Below are 24237 nucleotides of genomic sequence, written 5' to 3' on the forward strand. Positions count from 1 at the left end.
CAAAGTGAGAGAGGATATGAAAGTAGTTACATTACATTACATTACATTACATTTGGCAGACGCTTAAATCCAAAGCAACTTACAATAGAGGACATAGGGACTGCAAATACACTTGCAAATACACGATGCACAGGAAATATATAGAACAGTAAGCTTGGGTTAATGAGTTTTTTTTTTTTTTGGTTTGTTTTTTGACAAAGACATACACAAACGTACACACACACACACACACTGCATAGCCTTACTTGCTGCCTAACCTGATCTGGGGCATCAGCGCAGTAAAAAGTCCTGAAATAGAAAAGTTTTTACCTGTTTCTTGAGGGTTAAGATAGATGATGCTAGTCTTGTTGCTTCCGGAAGTTTGTTCCACCACTGAGGTAGTAGAACTGAGAACAGTTTTGCCTGAGATCGCTTAGAGCGAGCAAAAGGCACTGCATGTTTGTCATGCAGGATGATTTTCGGTGATTGAACGCAGAATGCGTGTGGATCCTGGAACAGTTAACCGAAACATCAAGAGCAAGAAGCGAAGGGGAAAGACCAGAACGCGAGGTGACCAACACAATCGGTGGAAAACCCGCTGGGCTTTTGAGATAAGATATACTTTATTGATTCTTTTTGTCACAGCAGCGCGGCAATTAAAGTATCCATAGATATGGATATAGATATAAATAAAGAGACAATTAAAAAATAGCAAAAGACAACCACAAATAAATAGACAGAAGAGTGAACAAAAAACAAGACGAAACAAAAACAGCCAGGGTGGGAAGGGACGACCAAAACGACAACAACAAGGATAAGAATATAAACAAAGTGACAATAGCAATGACAAAAATAAACAGGATGCAAATGGACCAGCAAGGATAAAAATATGTTGTGGACATTTTGTGCCACGCAAAAGATGTATTTGCATTCCTCCAAAGGGATTTCCTATGCAGAATGTAATTAAAATATGATTAAAAGGCTGAGAACAATGTGGATTTGCCTGAAAATCAGCTGATGAGCGATCAAAGCACCTCATACGTACTTTGTTTGAGGGAAAATGTGCACGGGGGTGCACGGAGTATCCTCATACAAAGCACAAATAAGTGACTTTAAAAAAATCTCTGTTAAGATTACGATTTTTACAGTTTTCCAGCCAGATGAATAAAACAACTCAAGTCAGTGCTTCGCTCAGTGCTCTTGTAACTGCTGTTTAACTATTTCAAAACAAGTTTATGAAAAAAAGGAAGATCATTTAGGATATGTTGAGACAGTGATTTGGGAGTGAAAACTCCAATTACAGTTTGCGAGGTGTTGAAATCATGCTGAAGAATCCAAAAAAACAGGGTGACTCAAAGCAACTCTTTATGTAAGTCAAGAGAAAGAGGAAGAAAAAAAAAACACTTAGAGGTGGACCGGTGAAGTACTAAATCATCTTCGTTCTTCTCATTCCTGCACGTTTTGAATTCCCGTGCAGTCAGTGAGCATCAGGACGCCTCCCAGCTCCTCTCAGAGGGCAAAGCTGCGATCCGCGCCTGCAAGACAGCGTGCAGGGAAAAGAAACGCATTTCCTGTTTGGACCGGTTGATTTTTCCGTCCGGCGGCTCTGGAAGCCAAATAGCCGATCCGACGCTTGTGAAGCTCACTTCTGCAGGTAAACACTCTGCACTCCAATGCATATCACCTTTTTCCCGACGTTTAAACACGAGGAGGGTGAGTTTATGTCGGTGTAATGACTCTGCGAACTGGCCAACGTGGAAGTTCTAACTCTGCTCTGTAACACAACAGGGATTTTTGCAACATGGAAAAAAACAGCTTCCTGACCCAGATACTGAAGTCAAAGGGGACGTCGACGCTTCTCGGTGGAGATCTGCCAGAAAATGTAATAACGTGCAAGCAGTATATTTCCCCTCTGACTTCTGAAGCTCTTGTGACAGACAGAAAACACAGAGACAACACCCTTGATGGTGCCATTCACACCGCCCTCGGCGGTGAAGGGAAGAAGGTGCTGGTGGTCGGCCCAGAGGGAACCGGCAAAACCACCGCTCTGCTGAAGGCGGCGGTAGATTGGGCAAAAGGAGAACACCTGCAAAATTTTTCTTATGCGTTTTATTTCCGGCTGGGTGAAATAAACCCCCTTCAAGGAGCGACCTGCCTGGAGACTTTGCTCCACCGCCATGGATGCGTTCCTCAAGAGTCCGTGTCCACTGTTCTGCAGAAGCCCGAAGATGTGTTGTTTATATTCGACGACCTGGACGTGTGCAAACGCAGCCTGGATCCCTCCGGTTACGCTCCGTGCCGCGATCCCAGCCTGGAAGCGCCGGCGTTCTGTTTGGTAGCCAGTCTGATTCACGGCTGGCTGATGAGCGGAGCGTCTTTTCTGCTGGCGGCCAGGACGGCGGAGGGTCTGGAATCCCTGGATGGCGTTCCCGTGAACGTGCTGGGTTTTCTAAAGCCCCAGAGGGAACTCTACTTTAAGGTCCTCTTGGACGATCAAGCCGTTGCCGCCCAAGCCGTAGCGCACATGGAGAAAACTCTAGGTTTCTATGATTTCAGCGCGGCTCCTAGATTTTGTTGGACGGTTTGCCGCTTGTACAAGTCGCTGATGGGAGCCGGTGAGAAACTTCCTGAAACGCTATCTCAGCTATGTGTCGCCGTCCTGGCCCGCTTGATTCAGATGCAGTCGCCGGACGAGGCCGGCGCCCGGGAGCAAGTGTCGGCCCTGGGCGAGCTCGCGTCTCATTGCATCGTCGAGCGGCGATCCGGCTGCACCAGAAAAGAAATCGACCCGTCTGTTTTTCAAGGAATTCGACGCTATCGGGCGTCGCTCGGCGCGTTCTTGCAAATAGACGGGGACCCGGAGTCGGAGGGATGCGTCTTCTCCTTCCGATCTCAGCTTCTGCGGGAGTTTCTCTCGGCCCTGAGATTCTTTTTGTCTCCGCCGGCGAGCGTGGATGAGATGCTGGAGAAGCACGGAGGGCGTGCAGAATATCTGGATTTCTTCATGTCGGCCCTTTCGGAGCCATCTCAGCGCGGACCGCTGGAGAAGCTGCTGGGGGAGTTCGACTCCGATCAGATCCGCGTTTTCAAAAGCTGGTTCGAGAACAAATCGAAAACGGCACTGGCGGGATACTTCAAAGATCAGCATCTCCGTTGCTTCCGTCTTCTCCATCAATCTCAAAACGAGAAATTCGTGAAGGAGGTCATGGGTTCCTCAGCCGGTACTGGAATCAGCTACGGAGAGCTGACCCTGCAGGACTGCGTCGCGCTGGCTTATGTTGTCTCGTGCCTCGGTGAAATGGAGACGTTGAACCTGTACCTCTCGAAGGATCTGACCGGGGAGAAAACCAAGGCGCTGGTCGAAGCTATGACCTCGTCACGCAAGATATTGTGAGCCGAACACACGATAGAAAGCGTTCTCGGTTTCCTGTTTTTTAATACCCGCGCGTGTCTGAGATGTCTTGGTCGGTTCCCTCAGGTTGTCAAACAGCTTTTTGCGTCCAGAAGCCGTCCCCCATCTGGTTTCAGCTCTGCGCGGTGGAATCACCAGGGAGCTGGATCTGTCTCACACCCGACTCGGGGATGAAAAGTTCAAAATCCTCCACACCGGACTGAGAGACAGCAAACTCCAGAAACTAAAGTAAGATTCGCGTCCGTCACAATTTACCCCTCTTTTTTTTCTACGGATGTTTCTCAGATTGTGATTCACCTAGTCTGGCGGTGTGCGGTCTGACGGAGGCCAGCTGCGAAGATCTGGCGTCGGTCCTGACGTCGGCCGAGTCTCGGCTGTGTGTGTTGCACATGTCGTTCAATCCGATCGGCGACCGGGGCTTCACCCGACTGTGCCAGGCCTTTCGGAGCCCTCGCTGCACGCTGCGGGAGCTTCAGTACGGTCATTCATTCATTCATTCATTCATTCATTCATTCAAACCTTTATTTATACACTGCTCAAAAAAATAAAGGGAACACTTAAAAAACACATCCTAGATCTAAATGAATGAAATATTCTTATGAAATACTTTGCTCTTTACACAGTTGAATGTGCTGACAACAAAATCACACAAAAATGATCAATGGAAATCAATCGTATCACCCCATGGAGGTCTGGATTAGGAATCACACTCAAAATTAAAGTGTAAAAACAAACTCCAGGCTGATCCAACTTTGATGTAATGTCCTTAAAACAAGTCAAAATGAATCTGTGTTGCTTCCTGAGTGGACACTATGATTTCACAGGAGTGTGATTGACTTGGAGTTACATTGTGTTGTTCAAGTGTTCCCTTTATTTTTTTGAGCAGTATACTTGTAAGACCACTGAGGTCTCCCTCATTTTCAGGGTCGACAAGTTTACAAGCAAAGCAGAGCACAGCACCACAATAAAATGAGATCAAATTAAAAAAACAGGAGATAAACTAAAAACAGGTGAAAATGAGATTAAATTAAAGACAGTACGGAAGCAGTAGATAAAACTCGAAACAAGTAAAAAATGAGATCAAATTAAAAAGTACAAGGGGGTGGATAAAACTAAAAACAAGTACAATCGGCAGCACAAATTAAAAAAAAAACAGTAGATAAACTAAAAACAGGCGCAAATGTGATTAAATTAAAGACGGTACGGAAGCAGTAGATAAAACTCGAAACAAGTAAAAATGAGATCAGATTAAAAAGTACAAGGGCAGTGGATAAAACTAAAAACAAGTGCAATTGGCAGTACATAGATTTTTAACCAAGTGTTTAAAAACAGCGGCAGAGGGGAGGGCATTTAATTTTAGGGTTTGTTGCAGAGTGTTCCATGTGTTGGGGGCATCGATACAAAAGGCTGTTTTACCCCCACGCAAGGACTCCGCAAAATCCTGAGAGTGTACGTAGCTGCCTGTTCAGTAACTCTTTTCTGTTTTAAATTAGGTTACAGAGTTGTCAGCTGACTTGGGCATCCATGGAGGCCTTGTCTGCAGTTTTGTGCTCCGGCCCGTCGGAGTTGAGAAACGTGAACCTGATGCAGAATCAGATCGATGACCGTGGAGCGGAGGCTCTGTGCAGGTCCCTGCAGCAGCCGTTCAGTAAAATACAAACTATCAGGCAAGTATTTCCTTTAAACCATTTGCGTGCTTGTTTCAGTGTCTGTTTTGCACGTTTTTTCTTCAGTATGTCTGATTCAAAACAATCCAAAAAGTGTCTGAATTTCTGAATCCGTGCAGCGTTTTTGATAATGGGCTGACAGACGCCTGCTGTGCTCACTGGATGAAGGCGCTGATGTCGGAGCACTGCTCTCTGGCGGAGCTGGATCTGTCGGTGAACGATTTGGGCCAGGAGGGGGCCCTGTTGCTCTGCAAAGCCCTCGGAGGGCCTCGGTGCGTCCTACGAAAACTCAGGTAGGGTTCACGCGCAGCTTTTTTGCATTAAATCTACAACGCCTTCAGAAAACGTTAATACCTGACTGTCTTGTGTATGTTCTACCTCGACCGACAGCCTGAACCGCTGCATGTTAACCGAGTTTGTTTTCAAAGAACTGGGCTCTTTGCTGACAAGTGGAAATTCCCAACTCAAGTCCCTGTCCGTGGGCTTAAACAAGGTAGGAGATCAGGGAGTGAAACACCTCTGGGATGCCATTAAACATCCGGGCTGTCTCTTGGAGGAAGTCGAGTGAGTAGACAAAAGTGTTGCCGCATGAGCAGTTATCCGCTCAGTGCAGAATGCAAGGCATGCAAATGTGCGGCTCTTGTTTTGCAGCCTCGAAATGACAGGTTTGACGGACGCCTGCGTGGAAGACCTGCTTGCCGCCATAAAAGCCAGTAAGACTTTGAGGAGCCTGGAGCTGAGGAACAACTCGATGAGCGACCGCTCGGTTCCGGCGCTCGTCCAGGTCATGCAGGACAGCAGCACCATGTTGGAGATGAAGTGAGCGCGATTCAACTCGAGTTAATAATAAACCCCCTTTAACAAGGGCGGATACGAACAGCAAAGCATTTTCAAAAGAGCTTTTAACAAATTATCCTCTAACTCTGTCTCTCCTCGACTCTTTCAGCCTGAGGTACAACGACTTCTCGGAGGACGTTTTCGAGACGTTAGACAAGTGCGATAAAATACGATACTGAACCGGAAATAAAGATTGCTGGTGGATCACAAAATGTATTTAATGCCCCCATGAAATAGGGAGAAAAAAAAAAAAAGTCAAGTGAAAAGTCATAATAATAATTTTCCTCTTCATAACAAAAGGATTTTCACTATGATACAAGAAGGTTTTATTAAGAAAACTTTGGCATAGAAAGCCTGCAGGTGAGAAGCAGTTCATAATTAGGCCCTGAATTGTTTTAAAGCTGGAAAATATATTACCTTTCTGTGATAAAATCTATTTAGCTAGCCAAAACAGCTCTGATAGTCGCAGCAGAGAGGCGCTTGTGATGTATCGGCCAATATTTCTTACTCGGAAATACGAAGAAACACAGCGAGGTGCAGAAAGCACACCGAATGCATTTGCGTAATGAACATGGACGATCACTCTTACTAGTATAGAGCAGATGTAAACATGATACAGTGTAAACAGGACACAGCAAAAAACAAACAAACAAACAAACAAACACTGTATCCCAAACAGTCTTCTCTCCATTCGAAAAACAGGCATCTTCTCTGGAGATCAAAGTGACAAGGTGGGTTTCAAAGGCACATTGGAGATGAATGAAAAATCCAGAAAACATCCACACTTAGTCCTTAGTGTTTATGATGATCTCCGTTCAGGATGCCAGTGTGACTGCCGTCCTTTGGCTTTAGGCTCTGATTTGGGTTTTTACTAGCGCTGGAATGCGTCTCCTCCTCCGAGCTGCTCTCGATGTCGCTGCGGTCATCTTTCGACACCTGTAAAAACACGTCAGACACGCAGCCGTGAGAAGAGCGTGATATAATCAGAATGTATAATCAGAATGTTTCAGTCAGGTATGTCGTACCGTTTGCATGAAAAGAACAATGCAAATACAAATTCATGACAACAGACGACCGTGGACATGAATGAAATAAATAGAGCTATACCTCCAATGTTTCGAGTACAAGTGGACGACACGTTCGGAGAGAGCACTTTCATTAAGGTTTTACTTTGGTGAAAAGTTTGATTCATATGAAAACAGACATTTATGTTTAAAGTTGAGGCACGTGATAACATTCCCAGAAATAAAATGCCTGGAAACCCTTTCACCCGCCGTTGCGTATATTTAGCTGAGTTACCCATTATCCCCGTGCTGCATTGCTATTTTTCATTTTTGCAGTTTTTCGAAGGCATCGTTTCCTCTTCCTGACCTCGAACGGCCATATTATTGCTACTGTCTTGGAATTTTTCTTTCATTTGCTGCATATAATTCAACACTGCAGCGATCCAGTGGAGACATTATTCATATAGATAAGATATTTCACTATCATTCAAGTTCGCAGAGTTTCGCTGATATCGTGAAATGATCTGTTTACGTTACCTTTCCCCGTTGTAGCTTTTTCACGGAGAATGAAATCGCTTCACCCATAAAAATATGCCACATGTGAACCGTAAATAAAGTACTGAAACATGGGCGTGGGAATATTGTTTTTATCAGGGGACGACTGTAACTCACATGAGCCCGGGGTACATTGTGACGTCACATCTTTTGTTATTGTTTATACTCTTGGCGGTAGAAAATTGGCAATATGACAGGCAAAGACTTGCTATGGATTTTATTCCAAAACACTAACCTTTCCCTTGAATATGGCTTTGACTGCAATGCGAGCGATGAGGTAGAACCAGATGATGTGAAGGGTTTGAAGGACCAACAGCAAGCCGTTAAATAGCCACCAAGCCTGATACGGGCCGACGATCTCCCAGCTTTCAAACAGGACACTGTTTACAATCCTGCAAACACACACACAGGCACAGCTGACAAGATTGCCATAGCCTTTTGTTTTGTTTTTTTTCTCTAAAGTTCTCTTTTTGAAATTCTGTAAAAAGCTCCTGTTTGTCTCACCAGAACGGAAAGATGACGAGTCGGCAAATGAAAAAGCTTATGCTGAACACAACAAACAGGCCATCACAAAGCCTCTGGTACTTGGCATAGTTGGCCAGCTTGGCTGCCTTTGGGGACAAACAAAGGGCTGATGAGTTTTCCATCAAAAATGCATATTTGCTATGTGTTGCACATGCATGTTGCTGAAATGTAAAGTGGCGACAAAATTACATATTTTCCGCGTGGTTTTCATCCCCCCCCGCAAGATTTAAGTACTGCACAAAATGTATGATAATTATTTTTTAGATAGATAAAAAAAAAACATTCAAACTGACACCTAATCCTCCCCCATTATATCGAGATAAAAAGAGTTTAAAACACATCTTTGGAAAGTTTCCGCTTTTAAAGTGAGCGTTGATGACGGACGAGTGAAACGGGTTGTGTTTACATTGTTACAAGTGTTGTGTTAAAGCAAAAGACAGTCAGTCTGACGACCTTTATTCTAACTATGTTCTTTCAGTCGTAGTGTAAACCAACCCACATTGGAGGATGGGATATTAACACTCGAACCCAACATTTGATTGACAGTCCCTGTTACATATGCAATTTGCCAGGTCTTTAACATTTGTATGTGTGCATTTGCACTCAGCACACATAACCAAATTACCTTGCATCCAAAACGGGTGCCGCAAGTTACTGAAAACGGTTTTAGCTCTTTACCTCGAGAAAGATGTCGGACGCATCATGCACACACATGACCAGAGTACCAGCTCTTAGCATGTTGTTGGCGTAGGAGAATGTGATGAGGATGATTGTGGCCAGGTGGTGGACAAGCATGATGATGAAATCCTGTGGTCGGTGCAATGATGAGACATGACATGAATGAATAGGGGTAGATTCCTAAATAGGACGCTCAATGCGCCCGCCGCTTAAATTTACAAGCACATAAAAACACCTGGGGCCAATAGAACAATAAGTTACTATTGCTGGTTGTACAGTAACCCGCAGTCGTAGTCTTTGGACTGCCATTTTAACTCCTACATGTGAAAATCCTGCGAGGACTGACCGATCGAGCTACCTGTTCTTTGAGGTCCTGCAAAATAATGTCCAACTCTTTCACCTGAGTGAATAATTATGAGCTGATTATAAAGTTAAAAGCCTTTTATGACTGCTGGGTGAGTGACTTTTGCACGAGTATTCAAATCCGGCGAGTCGAGTGCCATAGAAAACATGTTGATTGCAGAGCAAGGCTGCCTGGATGCGGCACGACGGCGTGTAATGTTGACTAACCTTGCGTTTTATGTCTGTGAACTGGGAAAACATCAGAGACCAGTAGAAAGCAAGTTCCGCAACATAGTGATTGTATTGTCCAGAGGTCTGCGGCTGTAGGAAGTGTTGAAATGAAAACACCTTTAACAAATATACATTCAGACTTAAAATGTCACGGTAATCCTGCGACCCGAATAGATGAAATGCACAATAATCGACAGCTGAATGCAACGATTAAGTCGAAAATAGACGGTTCAATGACCTGGAATGGATAGTTTTCCCAGCAGAGTCTGGTATTCCACGTCCAAGGCGACTGAGGAAAAGAGATTTAATGATTAAAGAATCGCTCTGAATTAAACGTAAGACGTAAAAGTAAATTGCGCCGACTCACCTCCCACAGGTGGTGAATAGCATAGATAAAAATGCCCAGGTAAAATGTAAAGCGCCACCTGAAAAAAATAAAAGGGTAAAAAAACCAGGTGTAGGTACTTTTAAGCCATAAACTTAACTGGAAATAAAAGCAAGGCAGCGCAGCGGGAAACCTACATGCTCTCGCAGAACTTCTTTTGCATGCTGGGCTTGGCTTGGTTGCGACGGATGCGAAACCATCTCTGTATTTTCCGCACATCCCAGTCAAGTTGCTTAGATAGGCCCTCGAGTTGCTTCGCGTCCGGAATCTAATAAAGACAACCGAAGAGCTGAAGTACCGGCCTCTTTGAACCGTGGGTTTCAAAAACAAACCCCCTCAGGGGGAAAACCGGTGGAAGATTACGCCGCGTCTCTGGCCGTGTAATGCACAGGCGCAATTGAAGAACTGCAGAAGGCGCACAAGCGTCAGTATGTACCGTTTTGGACTGATACACCCTCTCCAGGACAGCGTTGGGCTGCGCTTGCCGATGAACTCCCGCTTGAATCTGAAGTATGAGGGCACAGGGCTTGGCCACTAGCCTGTATACACACAGATGGCGGGGGCAGGGACACAGAAATTATGTAGCATTAAAAGAGACATTCAGAGAAGTTATCTGCGGATAAACTATCGTGCAACATTTACCACGACGTCGTCGCCCAACGGTCATACTATTTTAACTTCCACGCTTCTCCCCCGTACTTGTTTCGTTCAACAAGTACGACTTGTTATGTAGAACAAGTACGAGTGTGTCTTAGATGGAGATAGAGCGAGCGCAACACAAAGCTTTAAGGGAGATGCGGGGAAGCAGGAATCCTGTGGAATGTATCACCTAGTCTAAACAAGAGTGTGATGACCCATCATGTGAGCTTATGGGAGACAGAGGACGGGAGGGTCGGCTCTGACCAAAATGCTGATGCGTGTAACAAGATTATCTGGTTTAGTTGACTAGAGATCACCCCTCCCTTCCCAACCCCCAACATGTAGACCATCTCCAATCTACTCCACTTATCTGACATAGTTTTCCCCAACATGGAGAAAGACAGAATTAGTAGAAGTGGAGGCATGGCTTAGGCCTGCCCCCTTTCTCTGGAGAAGAACAAAATGATGTTCACTTATGAGATCACTTTTGTTGGACCTACTTTTAAAAAAAAAAAAAGACCATTGGTGAAGCACTGCAGGGCGTTTCAATTGACATGTTGTTTTAATAAAGAATAGGATAACACTTGATAAAAAAAAAGACTTTTTATGGATGAATCATTTCCTGTTTCCTTACAAAATGACCATATCTACCCACGACCAGAGCCTGGCTTCTGCTGATGCACGATGTGTGTTTTCTGCACCGTGTAAGTGTGTGGAAGACATCGACACGGACCAGTTAGAAGTGTGTGTTATTTCAGTGCTTTGTTTTGTTGTTGTTTTTTAAAAACAAGCGACACATGACAGATGAAGAAGTGAAAAGAACCCCCCCCCCCGACTTACCTTTCGAAGAGCAGCCTCAGCAGCAGGACTCCCACGGCCAGCGGCAGGGCGTAAAGCATGTGTCCCACCCGTGGGTACTCCACGCCAGGTGGCGGATGCTCCAGATCCACCCAGGAGACATTTTCTGGAAGCCAAAACCTGTCGTTCCAAAACCAAGTCGAGAAGGAGGAAGTCATCGGGTGGGGAGAAAAGAAAAACGCCGAGACAGCGTAAAAGAGGGAAGCCAAAACAACAACAAAAAAAAAACCCGATGAAATCTTTTGCTTTCTTTTTCAAACTAGCTTCCAGCTCATTCCCGTGTCAACACACCGGGCTAAGTAGACATCACGTCCGCATTGCCGCTCCGCGACTCCACTGTGAGGGACCGCTAGCTTGACACGTAAAAGGTAACACCCACCGCGAAAAACTTTGAATGACGTTTCTGACGCGAGAGAGAGAAGGAGGGGGGAAAAGTACGGCTTATTTCCACCATGGTTGCCCCAGGTTCTGCCTCTCCCTCCCGCCGGCGGATACCCCAGGGGTCCTCCGAGGACATCCAGCAAGCTAACGCTAGCTGACAATTACCGATTTGGGAACGTTGTTAGCCGTCAACGTTTATTATTACGACGTTGCTAACTTGGCCAACTCTGTGAAAAAATCCCTAAAGTTACTTTTTTTTTGGGGGGGGGGGGGGGGTCTAGCTGGCTTCACCCTTTTGGAGATACACACCTTAATTTGTGCCCTTAAAATTTTATATCACGTAACATAAAGTTGCTAAACTTGTAACCGCGCTAGCTTGTTGAGCTGCGCTTCCAGGACTGAGCCACACAGACTCGTCGAATAATTGGTAAATAATATTAAAATGATCGATGTTTTGTCACTTGAGCGCAATTAGATCTGGGGTTTTCACACACTTGATCAGTTTTAGCCTGCTTAGAAATGAAACCTGGACTCGAAATGGGTTCAACTTGGAAGAACAGTCATCTCAATGGAGCTGAACCACTCTGCAACTACTGTGATTTATTGTGACATGAAATATTCAACAATTTGGGGCAGAACTAATGATAAATGTGTTAAATGGAATGTAGGAATGAAACTCTTGGCATCCAGAGTATTTACATGTAAAGTCAACAGTTTATCAGCTTGATATATTGAGGGTACTTGAGTATGTTTGCTGCAGAATTTGATCGTAGTAAACCAAGTTATGCAATGTTTACTAAAGAAAAGTAATGGTAATGAGGAATCTGGTCCCATGCAGGATGCAAACTTTTTGTTTTTTTAATTCCCTTAGTGGATGATTTAAATGGTCCGTTGATGACTGATTATTGTGAGTTGGTCAATGTTTTACGACTTCTCATTTTAAACCTTTACCCAGTGACAAGCTTGTCAAACTAAGGGGGCAAGGTCTCAGTCTGAAATGTGGTGACAGAGCAATTTGCAAAATCCAAACTCATTAAGATCGCCTCAAAGTCGTCTCGTCACCCAAAAAAAGCGGATGTTGCATTGTTTTCCCTCCAATGAGTCAACTTTGTAATCCCCCCCACCCATAAAGGCAGCTGCCGTAGAAAACGATTGATTATCTCATCACCTGTATCGGTTTTATGTATGTCAGATGTTGCTGTGTCAGCTTTCATTGACATTGGTTATTATAAAGGTTAGTGCGGGATATAAACTCAGTTAAGTCCCCTAAGTTCTATAAACCTGCATCAACTAACTCAAGATATGTAAAACAACGGTTTGACTGGTATGGTGTTTTTTTTTTTTTTACTTTGTCTTTTCCAGGGCTGTGTGTAAGAATGCAAGAATTATGAACATGTCTTTTAAGGCAACAGAAAACAGTTTTGAAATATTATTGAAAACATGATCAGAAGCTTGTTTTGGGGCTAATGATCCATTGTCACTAAGATGACCTATAGTTGATTTTATTGCAGTTGGTATATTGACAGGCCGTCATTCGAGTCCTAAAAATGATCTTGTTAAGCGTTACAGACTGACTCACAGTGCCTGCTGGGCTCCTCCCTCCATGCTTCCATCACTGCCTGTTGCTCCCTTCTCCTTTCTGCTTCAACACGGCGTCCATGTTGCTGAATTGTCACCACCTTCATGTTCTTTTCCACCCCAGTAATCATCGGTGTCAGAACGGTTTTTACAATCCAGCCGTCCTCTTCTGTCACGGTTTGGGTTCTTTTTCAATTATTGCTTTCTTTAATCTCATTCTTCCTCAGTCCTCATTTTTTCCCCCATTTATCTGTGTTGTGTATTATGCTGTCATACCCAAAGAATTCTCTTTTTTTTTTCTCCTTCACTGGGGTGTTACGGTGGTTGTTATCCGATGAGTCGCATAAACAAAGAGCGAGTGGTTGCAGTCATCTGATGAAAGGAGTTTAGAGCATACTGTTGAAAGACAGATGAGTCCAAATGCAATAATCCTTGAAGGGAAATCAGAAGAGGACAGGCAACTGGACTTGAAAGATATCTCAGACAGCGCTGACTAACTCCATGGAAACAAAATTGTTGGTTTCCCTGAGTATTCTTAAACAATATTGACTTGGGATTTGCAAACATATGGACGTGTTGGCGGTCGAAATTGTCTTGTGGAATTTGATTGGCCTGTATAAGTTGGGTAACTGGATTTTCTTGCATTGCTCTCTGCAAACTTAGGGAGAACAGCAGGAAAGGAGTGAATGCTGACACTATGGAGGAAGAAGATGAGAAGACGAATGCAGGCGAAAGAAGAAAAAGGCAGTGGTTGTTCATTAAGTATAGAACGTAAGTGTCAGTTTGCTGGTATAACTCAGGTCTTTGAGTAATTAAAAGATTGGAGAAAAAGACAGTCTTTGGGAATATTGTAACCCCATATTTGACTTAGTTTATTTTGCTCTTTTCAACTTGTTGCATAAAATACATATATGAATAAACCGCAAAAAATGTATGTAGTAGTAGTAGCAGTACATATACACCTAATATTTCAACATAAATAAACAAATAAGAAAGTATAATTCATATAAGACTCCAAATACTACTTTTCCTTGACTGAAAAGTTGTAGGTTGAAGCTTTAGCTCATTTTGCCGACCCTTCCTTTCATCATCCCATTTTAGAAAATAAGAAAAGAATGAAATGTACATATTTTACATTCAGTCGACAGTTTACAAGCAAGCCCACTTGTGTTAATAACTTGATTTTTATATGAATTAATTTATAAATACTTCTTTGAATCTATTAATTGTGTCACATGTTTTCATTTCTATTTTCTTTATGTGCCAATATTTACCACATAAAAAAGTAGTTTGAGGCCTTTACATAGCAAACTGCATCTATTGTGATAGACCTTTGCTTTAAACTAAGTTAAAAAAAAAGATATTCACAACCGTTTCAGCTAAGAGTTTTCGATTTTGATTTTTGGAAGGACTTGCACCATTCAGCTTAATTTCAACCGAGTCATTCGTCAGACACAACCTCAGAAAAAGAAGACACAACAACCTTTAAAGACATTAAAAATCCTGCTTTAAAAAGTAAAGTATAGGTTTTGTGGGATGACCATTGCTGTTGAAGTGGACGTTTACTTTCTGTGGGGGAGAGCGAGGACAGGATCTGGGGAGCACAAGAAATCATGTCCCTACCAGTGAAGTGAAAAGATGCATTGCTATCTAACTCGATGATCCCTTGACTTCAGATTAGCTCACATGATAAAGTGATGGGTTAAAGATTTGAACAGATCTGGAATCACGCTTCCCCTCTTTGAACTTGCCTGACAAAACTTGATAAATGATTCAAAGAATATTTGATGTGACATTATTAAGTTATGGAAAATGGCAACCGCAAGGCCAGTTTTGTGAAATCCCATAGAAGAAGAAGTGAAAGTGTGGAAAGAAAAGAATAGGGAAGAAAATGTCACATCATTTCTCCTTGAATGCTGAAGAGGCAAACTATATTGTAGTCAAGTGGACACACACTCTGGGCAAAAAAACACTGTACAACCCTTCCTTTCACAACCTATAGACCGTTCTAGCCTTCATGAAAAATCCAAGGGCTCCAGTAGAAACACAGAGAAGGTGCTAGACTCACTTGGAGTCTATTTTCTGTATCATCCTTTATCTTCTACATTGGCACAAGTTGACCAGAGAGCAGCCCATCCTCCGAAACAAAACCTTTCTGTGTCAGTATGCAGCTGCAGCTTCCGTGATGCCCCACTCAGTTGCATGACCTAGTGTTGAAGGGCTGGGGACTCCGACCGCAAATTAGGGGGTTGCTCTTTCTATCATATTCATTTGACTCGCCGGGTAGCACAGCATTTTAAGCGATCGTAAAGTAATTTCATGATTACAATCGAAAGTACCTTATATAGTCTAGTTTCAGTGGAGCAGTGGCAGAGGGATCCGTTCCACCGTGTTTGTCCGAGCCTGTGCCCTCCCCCTTCACAGCATGGACTGTTCCATTTCGCATCTGAAAACAATCTGATAGTTGGAGAAGAGTTCTTCATGTCAAGGGCTGCTGTACCCACAGCACAGAGAGCACTGTAGGTACTGGATATTCTAAGGTAATATGTCTGGCTCAGATTGACTGGAAACCTTTTAATAGTAAAAATTTACCGAGAGCTGTCCCTTAAAGGAATTCTCTCAGCCCCCATGCTGCCTCTGCCAGATTTACTTTTTTTTCTGCTTGCTCATAGAGGAGCGTAGCTTTTGAGATGACTATTAGATTCGAAAAACAAATTAAAAGATAACAGCAAAATTTAGTCTTCATAAACTAACATATTTTTTAATCACCTACTTGATTTTTAATATTGAATATTGATGTTGCAGTGTATGTATCTCTCAAGATAAATGATTGTTATTTCTCTTACAGATGGATGAGAAAGAGCTGAGTGACCCCCTGAACAATGTTCCGCTTATTCAAGGTAACCTAGCTGTATTTTTGTGTCGTAGGAGAGAATTTAAATTAATGACTTGGCAGTTTTGCTCCTCCTTGCTTGTCACTTAGATATCTCACTTGCCTGACGAGGCATAGAAAGAAAAATGCATGAGTCACTGTTAAAACCTGGACCCATAAGGGCAGTTGTTCGACCTCAAAGCTTTCAGTGATGTAGTTGGTCCCGTTTTAGAGGATGATTTCTCTTTTCCTAGACGCCTATTTTGACATTTCTCTTTGCGCAGAGGGCAAATCAACAGAGCAATTTGTGTCAATGCTGACATTTAGGTGGTCTGTCGGAAATAGAAGGCACAGGATAACCCAAGCGTCGCACAATGCAGGGAACACAAACACTGCAAGTTACATTAAGCGTAGTGTTCGAGAATCTCGGTGAGGAAATCTCTTCGTCATGCTGAATTAATTTGGAATGCTGCATTGTACAATGTAAATGGAGCACAAAAAACACTGTGCGCGTGATAACAGTATCTTAGTATGTCAGAATTTTCCCGATAAAATTTGATGTACAGTATTTTCTAGTTGTGGGTCAAACCTGCAATTTCCTCATCAGACTCATTTGAGACAGTGTCAATTTAAAGCAAGCGGTGCTATACCTCAATTCCAAGAAAGCTGTCACTCTTACTGGGTGAGGAAAGCGATCTCCCCGGGAAGATAGACCATCAGGACTGTAGCCTTCAGCACTCGAGCTAAAAAAAGATTTTCTCCTACATTTTTCCTAAAGTCACTTGAGGCAGTGCTATGCTCTGTATCCCAGCTAGTCTGAGGTATTTTTACACGCGAACTAATCCCATTATTACTTTGTCAGGTGTCATTCTGTGACACTAAGGCATAATGACCGTAGTGACTAAAGGTTCTAAAGATAGCACATTGCACGCCATCGCCCTTTCTCCTCGGAGCGCATTATTCTTTCACGCATGCTGGACACAGGAACTCCTTCGCACAGTAAACCCCACTCAGGTTAAAGCCTATGTACATACATGCATGCATGTAAAAATACATGACGACATACAAGACAGAACGCCAGATGCTCAGCCATTGTCTGGCATGCCGTAGGGTGGTCATGTGCTTCACTCAGAGGGTACCACCAGCCTCCAGTCGTCTCTCCATATCCATTCATCTCGAGGACATTTAGCGATGCCCTTCGACATCACAATTGCCATCGTCGAAGTGCCTGTTTTTGAATATCACTTTGGCGTGACTGCAGGTACAAGGAACCTCATGCTACAGCCGGCATTTCTGTCATCTTATTTCCATTTTTGGTGCACATACTTGACCTGCTGTGACATTTGTTTTTACCCATGCTAAATGCTCAGCCTGAGATGAGGTCATCGCTTTTCCTAGCCACAGTAGATTAGGGGATAAAGATATTCACTGAGTATTGCATAGTGTGTTGTTGGAGCTTGTTTCCACCACCAGGAAAAACAACAGATGCTTGACAACAACGGCAAGTCCATTTATGTAGCGGTGACATTGTCTGACTGAATAATGGTGTATTATTAAGATGTGCCAAGATGTGCAGTAATAGATAGCTTAGAATAAAGGAGTCTGAAGGTTTAAAAAAATAAAAATTAGACATCAAGTTGTGCCTATTTCTGGCTTGGCAATTAGTTTATGTAATAAGCCCATTTTAATATCTTGGGAAACTGAATAGTATGTCAGGCCTGGTTTAATGCTTGGGACTGGAGCAGAATTTGCATGGATGAACTGGGATGCATTATGGTATTGATCACCATCCCTGCTTACTTGTGAATGAAGGTTTCTTTTTCATTTCTGCATCCTTCTGGACGCGTCAACCCCTCATACTGAAAGCTGGAACTGTAAAATTGAACTTTCATTTTTATTCTTTTGCTGAACGTCAACCTCAGGTGACCTCACCAGATCAAACATGGGGTCCTCCGCTGACTCTGAAAAAATGATCCAGTCTTTGAATGATCAACTCAGAGAAGCCCAGGATCAAACTAATACAGAGAGACACAAATGCATGGAGTTACAAGGTAACAATAATGATGATAAGTACCATTCCCTTTCTCTTTCCCACAGAAATACAGCAAGCTGACTGAGAATAGATGAAATACATTAATTTATATGTTGTAGGTGCCCTTAATGAGGAAAGGAAAGTTAATAAACAGCAAGCCGATGACTCTGCAAAACAGATAAAGCTTCTTCAAGGTAGGACTTTTGTTTAGAGTCAATTGAATTCCAACGTGTCTTTTCCTTCTGTCCTTCCTTGACCAGAAGGAGTTGAGTAGAACAGTTGTGTTTTGTATGGATTCTAATTTTGGTAACAAAATTTCCCCATCAATTGAAATTCTGACAGGCCAGCTGCAGCAGCTCCGTGATGAAATGGGGACTCTCCGGGGGCACGCCAATGACTCCTCCAGTTTACGCAGTGAGCTACAAAGTTCACAAGATGAAGTGAAGTCACTGAAACGTACCTTGGAGACAATCATCGCGGAGCGTGACCGCGACGTCAGCGACGTCCAGAACAACCTGGTCACCGTCTCAAAGGATCTGGAGAAATGGCGTCAGACCGCGAGCAAATATGAACGTGAGATTGCTGATCTGCAGCATGATCTTCAGCAGCAGAGCAAGCAATGGCAGAAAACTGCAGAAATACAAGGTACTCATCGTATCCAAAATACATGTTATTGTCAATGAAAATGTAACAATGAACTCGCTCTTCTATGTATATGTTAGTAACATTTTGAATTAGAATTGGTGGATTTTCACTTTGTTAGCGAACTAAGAAAAGAGTATCTACTTAAGGGACATTATTAAATTCCGTAATGATTTTTTTTCACACAGCCAGTGAACTGCAGTCCATGCAGGTAGAGTGCAGTGGCCTTCAGAAGGAGTGTTCTGGTCTGCGGTCCGAAAAACAGGACATCTTGACCAAGCATCAAAAAGAGAAGGCCAGCCTGGAAAGCGAGTGCACTTTCCTCCGCACCGAGAAAGAAGAACTTCTCAAGGTTCACCAGAAGGAGAAGGGCAACTTGCAAGATGAATGTGCAGCAATGTGCGCCGAGAAGGGGACAGTTCTGCAGAAAAAGCAGCAGCTAGAGAAAGACCTTGTCAGGTCAGTTCCCTACACCTCACATGGGTCTCCACTGCTGGAATTAGCAGATGAGTCTGCATAGATTTTTACCCTTTTCAACTACAGGATCTACCCTTTGTTCTTCCTTTTCTGCACATAGGTTCTAAGCATTTCAAAAACCTACCAAATCTACATATTGTATGCGTTGGGTACCGGATTGCAGTTTCCAATGCTACATTTTGAGCTTCTGTTTTTTTCTTTTCTGTCATTCTTTTTCTATTGCAATGTCTTTTGGGTGGAGCAGATTGATGACTGAGTGTAGAGGGCACTTCATTTTTATTTCCTCACCTCTTGGGGATTGCCCTGAATTCTTCCTGTCAAAAATACAAATTCATTTTCAACTCTTCCTGAATCTTTCCTCTGTTTTGCTTGCTGAACTTTGCTCAGTACAATACATCACCAATCCTCCCCCACCTATTTAAGTAAGTGTTTTGTTTGTTTTGTAGCTCACAAGCCCAGAATGCAGAGCTGAGTAAAAGAATTGAAACACTTGAGCGATCACAGCAGGAGCTGGAGAAGAAACTGGTGGCCCTGAAGCTCCAGAACCAAGAAGAGTGCACCATGTTGAAAAGCCAACTTGATGAGGCAGATAGCCGCAGTGAGACTCTGCAGAGAGAGGTATATTCCCATGACTGTACGTTCCTATTAGTCAGGTATCAAACAAAATAAACACTCGTACACAAGCTTGACACGACCCAGAGTTTGCAGCCGTTTCACCGATACTTGTCACTACACGCAGTCTTTATGACACCAGACACGATCATTTTTTGCAAAATCCAGTCCAAGATTGGGAAGGAGTGTGTGAGGCGTTTTGAAACCCAGTTTCTTGGCAGCGCTAAGCTGACATTATTTTAGCGGTATTTTGTTCTCTGTGACCAATGTAGACAAAGAGTTGCTGTATCTTTTGAGTTATTGACACACACTAACGCTAAGGTTACTACAATTCACCTTAGAGGTTAACGAAAGTTCACATTTTTATTAAATAAGGATTGTCCAAATATGAAATGTCATTACGTACTGCATACTGATATGCGTTTTAGTTACAGTAAAACTGAGTCCCATTATCAAAACATCAAACATCATAATGCTTTGATTATCATTTGTTTCAAGTGAAAATTAGAAATACTTGTAGGTTGTAAAAGTAACCAGATCTGTAAAGTTGGACTGTCTGGTTCACATCACCGATTATGTCTGCATCGCTAATGTTCTTTTACAACACTTTACTCTTGGGGCCCTGCATTTTCGGTAATTGCGGCATGTTGAGTTAATGCACTCATGAAAGCTTACAAATCCAAAGAACTGCCTTTAAGAGACTTAAAGACTACCCTGTTGCCAACTATTTTTTTGTGCCTTTTTTAAGTTCAGCTGCTTTTAATATGTTATTATATTTAATTTTTACGCCTCAAAATTTGAATTTGGGCTCTTTCCTGTCTTGAAAACAGCTATTCATTCAGATAATATTCATTCTATTTGAAAAAAATAAAACCACCAGGCAAGCGGACCCTCTCTGTACTTTTAATCCCTTTTTTTGACTAAAATAGAAATAAGCTCTTGGACCAGTTAGGACTGATTTATTAGCTGAGATAACAAAGACACATAGCCCTTGGCCAGCTTTCCAGAGGAAGTGGTCTTCGTCTAAAATGAAATGATTGAAACAATGAATTGCAGTTTTAAATCATCCTCCTCTTTTAACAGTCTTGACAGCACCGAATTTAGGTAGGGACACGTTTGTGTAAAGTTTCAAGGCGGTTTAGCAGGTAGAGTTGATTGGCATGCAATGCAGGTGAAGTCATCCTTGAGCAAATGGGAGTAACACGCATTCATAGTAAGAGCGGTTGTGCATCCTTTGTTCTGAAGTGCATCGGTTGTACTGGTTCAGCTTGTATAGCCTGAACCATTCTATAGAAATAAAAATAAAAATAAACCACGCTGCTCCTTAGTCGCTGCTAAACTAGCATGGATTCAACCCACCGCTGGAAAAATTCCATCCATAATCCAGTCCAACTGGACATGGTTGCATCATGTGGTTGCTAAACATTTGTCAGCTGCTCTTCAACTCTGCAACATTCTCATTCATGTGAGAGTGCTATGTTGGCGAGGAAGACCAGAGGAACACAATGACTGTCATTGTCTTGGAACCACAATTAGATGTGGAGTAGTTCGTGCAGTGCCCTGTAATCCTAGAATTCTAATTGTGCCGCAGAAAAGTTGCAGTGAAAATATGCACAGGTGACTGCAGCGTTTAAATTACATGTTTAAAGTACTGGTATTCACTAATTTACCAGAGGTATTTCTCACCCTAATGACATGCATCAGGCAAGGCAGTAAAAATGTTTGTGCATCAGTGTGTGTGTGTGTGTGTGTGTGTGTGTGTGGGGGGGGGGGGGGGGGGGGGGGGGGGGGACCTGTTTCTTACACACTGAAACTATCACCATCTATTATTCAATGCTTGGATTGCTTTGATTTCAAACAGAATGACTTGCAGATCAACTATGTCTGCTGATAAGTACCAATAATAAAGTGCCACCAAAGTGAAATCAAGCAAGTGGAAACAAGATAATTTTTTTTGGCTCACTCTCAAATTTTTCAATTTATTTTTTCACAGTATGATGAGGTCAAGACTGAGCTGCTAGACCTGAAAGAGCAATACAAGAGGACTGAGCAGGAAAAGCAGTCGCTCGCCGATGAACTTGAGGGGTACAAAGCCAATGTGAAGGAATTACAGGAGAAAGGAACAAAGGTGAGTTCTAATTGATTTCTCATCTGAAGGAAACTAAAATGTAGTTTTTATCTATACTAAACCATGCATAATCATACAGTCTTATTTTTGAAAAGTTGCTGCCATTGAGTTAAAAAGCAGAAAGGCACACATTGTGATTCATTGAGCACGAGCTTTGCTTTAGGTTTAAAAGCAACAAAACAATGGAAAAAAAAGCGTTGAGATTTCGCAAGACAAAAAAATTCATATTTATCAGTCTCTCTCTTTCACTGTCGATATATATACGTATATATATATATATACATATATATGTGTGTATATATATGTTTCAGAACACCTGCTCCTTCCCTCTGTTCATCTTCTGTCTTTTAGTGTTGCTTTTAGACTCTTGACAGCCTTGTGTGATCTTTGACATTGATGCAAAAACCATTTAAAAACAGACTACTGGCCGGAGCGTCTGTGACCAAAGCTGCGCCCAACTAAAGTATGTCCCATTGTAGACGATTGCTATAATATCCCTTCCCTCCTGTAGACCTCCCTTTTGCTGCCCGTTCAAGCCATAGCCATCGGCCTTATCCTGGCTTTGCTGTTTTGGTGCTTCGGCGCATTGTGGTAGTAAGGTACACATTATTCCTGTCATGTCGGTCTACATCTTTCATTGCCATCGCTGTCCTATTCTATTGCATGAGTTAATCAGGATTTTCCTCATTTCCCCAGAATGCCTTCTTTTGGGGAAAAAAAGTGTTAAGCCTCAGATATCTAACCAGTCCAATCATAAACTTCCAGCATCTGACATCTGTTTGTCTTGTCTGAATGGCTAATGCTTAACAACAGTTTCTCTCAGCTGGTCTGGATGGATGTATCTTATCCAAAGAGCTGTTCTCAACTTTCTTTCTGTTGCAATGCCCTGGTCTCAGTGACAAAAGTCGTGCTGTCAAAGCTTTGGCCGTTTTAAAAATGGGCGGGTTATATGATGCTAATGTTTCCATTTTTGTGTCACCACTTGTTACAGAAACCATGGATGATCTGGGGGCCTGTGGCTGCTGTGGCTCTGACAGCTGTGACCGCTGCTTTGCTCTTCAGGACCTGAGGGATACACACACACACACACACACACACACACACACATACGCGCGCACACACACGCACGCACGTAGTGCATCCATAGTTGTCAGTAGAGTTCTCCACACTGAAACTGAAAAGCTTGCCCTCTTTCTCATATCTGCACTTTTATTTAGGAGGGCTCTTACGTAACACTATTCAGAATTTAAGATGTTCTATTTTAGCTGGCAGAGACATTAATGAAAATAAATGTCTGTTTTGTGAGCAAATGAATAATTTTCTATGTATGTTATTTGAAGGAAAGTCTCGGGCCCGTCTTTGTTTACGGATAGTTCTATAACGAATGTAAAAGAGAGTCTATACACTAATTCTCATGATTATACTTTAGGTGGTTTGTTTGCAGTTCATGTTTCTCCAAATGCAACACATCTTTATAAGTGTCGGAATAATAAAGAAAATAACTGCACCACCGCTGCAAGCCATAATCGAGTGTTTGATGAATATCTTAAAACAGCACATCGAGATCACTTAGATAGCGGCCAGTCAGTTCTTGCCACCAGGAGAAGATACTTTGAAAAGATACATAAACAAACTGTGTATCGGACGCAGTGTGATTGACACGGTCCCTGTCATTTGTCACAAAAGCTATTTTCTATGATGACACCGGTTGTGCTGCAATTTCCGCTTCATTTCAATACATGTTTCCAACTCTAGTAATGGGACTGACAAAGTAAGAAATGGACTTGGGATGAATCAACGTGTACCAGATCTACTATGTCTCATCAGTTAACAGCATCATGTGGTGTCATGTTTTTTTTTTCCCTTTTTTTTTTTCCCCAGTTTTACTGTGCTGTAGTTTTGTGCCAGAAATGAATTAACAAGTGAACATGACAATTTAAATTAAAGAAAAAAATATCTTGAAAATAAAATATGATCTAATTTCATATGTAGTTATGCTGCCATATTAGTAGAGTAACATGCAAAATGTCTCTTTAGAAATCTATTCTTCCAGAAATCAATCGTTTCATTGGTTATTAATGAGCTAAAAGTGTGCATGCATTTAATCTGTGTGTAGAAAAATCTACAATTTTATAATACAAATATCCACAGCTTTTGTCGTCTTTTAATTTTGTGAATGAGTTCAAATCTATGTATTGCAATGTAGAGAATTGGGTCTCATGTTAACGATTAACTGGTTTAAACATAAGTCTGACCTCAAATAAAAGTCTTTACCCTGTAATTGTACCTTATTGCAGTGGGAGTCAGTGAAGCACTTCGAAGAGATAAGATTTGATAAGATAGGAAATTATTTATTGATTCCCTGGGTCACGACTTGAATTAAGGACTACTACCTATGTATGA

General features: G+C 42.5%; 3 protein-coding genes across 10 annotated transcripts; 2 read left to right on the top strand and 1 right to left on the bottom strand.

Annotated features, from left to right (window-relative positions):
• Positions 1 to 1318: 1318 nt before the first annotated feature.
• Positions 1319 to 7161, top strand: LOC147214503 (NACHT, LRR and PYD domains-containing protein 12). Of its 4 annotated transcripts, XM_086141136.1 has the most exons (10): positions 1319 to 1348; positions 1457 to 1633; positions 1768 to 3369; positions 3458 to 3619; positions 3693 to 3866; positions 4885 to 5058; positions 5178 to 5351; positions 5449 to 5622; positions 5710 to 5877; positions 6005 to 7161. In XM_086141136.1, exons 3-10 carry the CDS (start codon positions 1781 to 1783, stop codon positions 6072 to 6074), a joined length of 2685 nt encoding a protein of 894 aa, XP_085997262.1. In that variant the 5' UTR covers positions 1319 to 1348; positions 1457 to 1633; positions 1768 to 1780; the 3' UTR covers positions 6075 to 7161. The 4 variants fall into 4 exon arrangements, with proteins under 4 accessions (XP_085997262.1, XP_085997266.1, XP_085997265.1 ...); XM_086141140.1 differs by lacking the exon at positions 6005 to 7161 and having other exon boundaries at positions 5487 to 5622; positions 5710 to 5843; XM_086141139.1 differs by lacking the exon at positions 1319 to 1348 and having other exon boundaries at positions 1586 to 1692.
• Positions 6100 to 16909, bottom strand: LOC147214504 (ceramide synthase 5-like). 2 transcript variants are annotated; one of them, XM_086141146.1, is made up of 12 exons: positions 16594 to 16909; positions 15411 to 15528; positions 11095 to 11232; positions 10052 to 10154; positions 9753 to 9883; positions 9598 to 9655; positions 9469 to 9519; positions 9228 to 9320; positions 8658 to 8786; positions 7959 to 8065; positions 7690 to 7846; positions 6100 to 6831 (listed from the first exon to the last, which is right to left on the bottom strand). In XM_086141146.1, exons 2-12 carry the CDS (start codon positions 15515 to 15517, stop codon positions 6688 to 6690), a joined length of 1218 nt encoding a protein of 405 aa, XP_085997272.1. In that variant the 5' UTR covers positions 15518 to 15528; positions 16594 to 16909; the 3' UTR covers positions 6100 to 6687. The 2 variants fall into 2 exon arrangements, with proteins under 2 accessions (XP_085997272.1, XP_085997274.1); XM_086141148.1 differs by lacking the exons at positions 15411 to 15528; positions 16594 to 16909 and adding an exon at positions 13073 to 13113.
• slmapb (sarcolemma associated protein b) lies at positions 15508 to 24115 on the top strand. 4 transcript variants are annotated; one of them, XM_086141142.1, is made up of 10 exons: positions 15508 to 15611; positions 15920 to 15971; positions 17866 to 17994; positions 18095 to 18169; positions 18318 to 18620; positions 18806 to 19076; positions 19541 to 19712; positions 21700 to 21834; positions 22346 to 22433; positions 22826 to 24115. In XM_086141142.1, the coding sequence occupies exons 2-9, from the start codon at positions 15920 to 15922 to the stop codon at positions 22427 to 22429; spliced, it is 1221 nt and encodes a 406-aa protein (XP_085997268.1). In that variant the 5' UTR covers positions 15508 to 15611; the 3' UTR covers positions 22430 to 22433; positions 22826 to 24115. The 4 variants fall into 4 exon arrangements, with proteins under 4 accessions (XP_085997268.1, XP_085997270.1, XP_085997269.1 ...); XM_086141143.1 differs by having other exon boundaries at positions 15535 to 15590; XM_086141144.1 differs by lacking the exon at positions 22346 to 22433.
• Positions 24116 to 24237: the final 122 nt, after the last annotated feature.

This window comes from Fistularia commersonii, chromosome 34 (genome assembly GCF_037954325.1).
Source record: "Fistularia commersonii isolate RoL2024-O1a breed Wild chromosome 34, RoL_Fcom_v1.0, whole genome shotgun sequence".
NCBI lineage: Eukaryota > Metazoa > Chordata > Actinopteri > Syngnathiformes > Fistulariidae > Fistularia > Fistularia commersonii.

Bases quoted from the DNA above. Each gene is read 5' to 3' on its own strand.
- LOC147214504 (XM_086141146.1), bottom strand. From the start codon at position 15,517: ATGCGAAATGGAACAGTCCATGCTGTGAAGGGGGAGGGCACAGGCTCG. The intron at 8,787-9,227 runs GTTAGTCAACAT...CACCGACCACAG, and splicing joins TCACAGACATAAAACGCAAG to GATTTCATCATCATGCTTGT. The intron at 8,066-8,657 runs GTAAAGAGCTAA...TTGTCCCCAAAG, and splicing joins CGTCCGACATCTTTCTCGAG to GCAGCCAAGCTGGCCAACTA.
- slmapb (XM_086141142.1), top strand. From the start codon at position 15,920: ATGGATGAGAAAGAGCTGAGTGACCCCCTGAACAATGTTCCGCTTATT. The intron at 18,621-18,805 runs GTACTCATCGTA...TTTTTCACACAG, and splicing joins GAAAACTGCAGAAATACAAG to CCAGTGAACTGCAGTCCATG. The intron at 21,835-22,345 runs GTGAGTTCTAAT...TCCCTCCTGTAG, and splicing joins TACAGGAGAAAGGAACAAAG to ACCTCCCTTTTGCTGCCCGT.
- LOC147214503 (XM_086141136.1), top strand. From the start codon at position 1,781: ATGGAAAAAAACAGCTTCCTGACCCAGATACTGAAGTCAAAGGGGACG. The intron at 3,620-3,692 runs GTAAGATTCGCG...TGATTCACCTAG, and splicing joins AGCAAACTCCAGAAACTAAA to TCTGGCGGTGTGCGGTCTGA. The intron at 5,623-5,709 runs GTGAGTAGACAA...CTTGTTTTGCAG, and splicing joins TGTCTCTTGGAGGAAGTCGA to CCTCGAAATGACAGGTTTGA.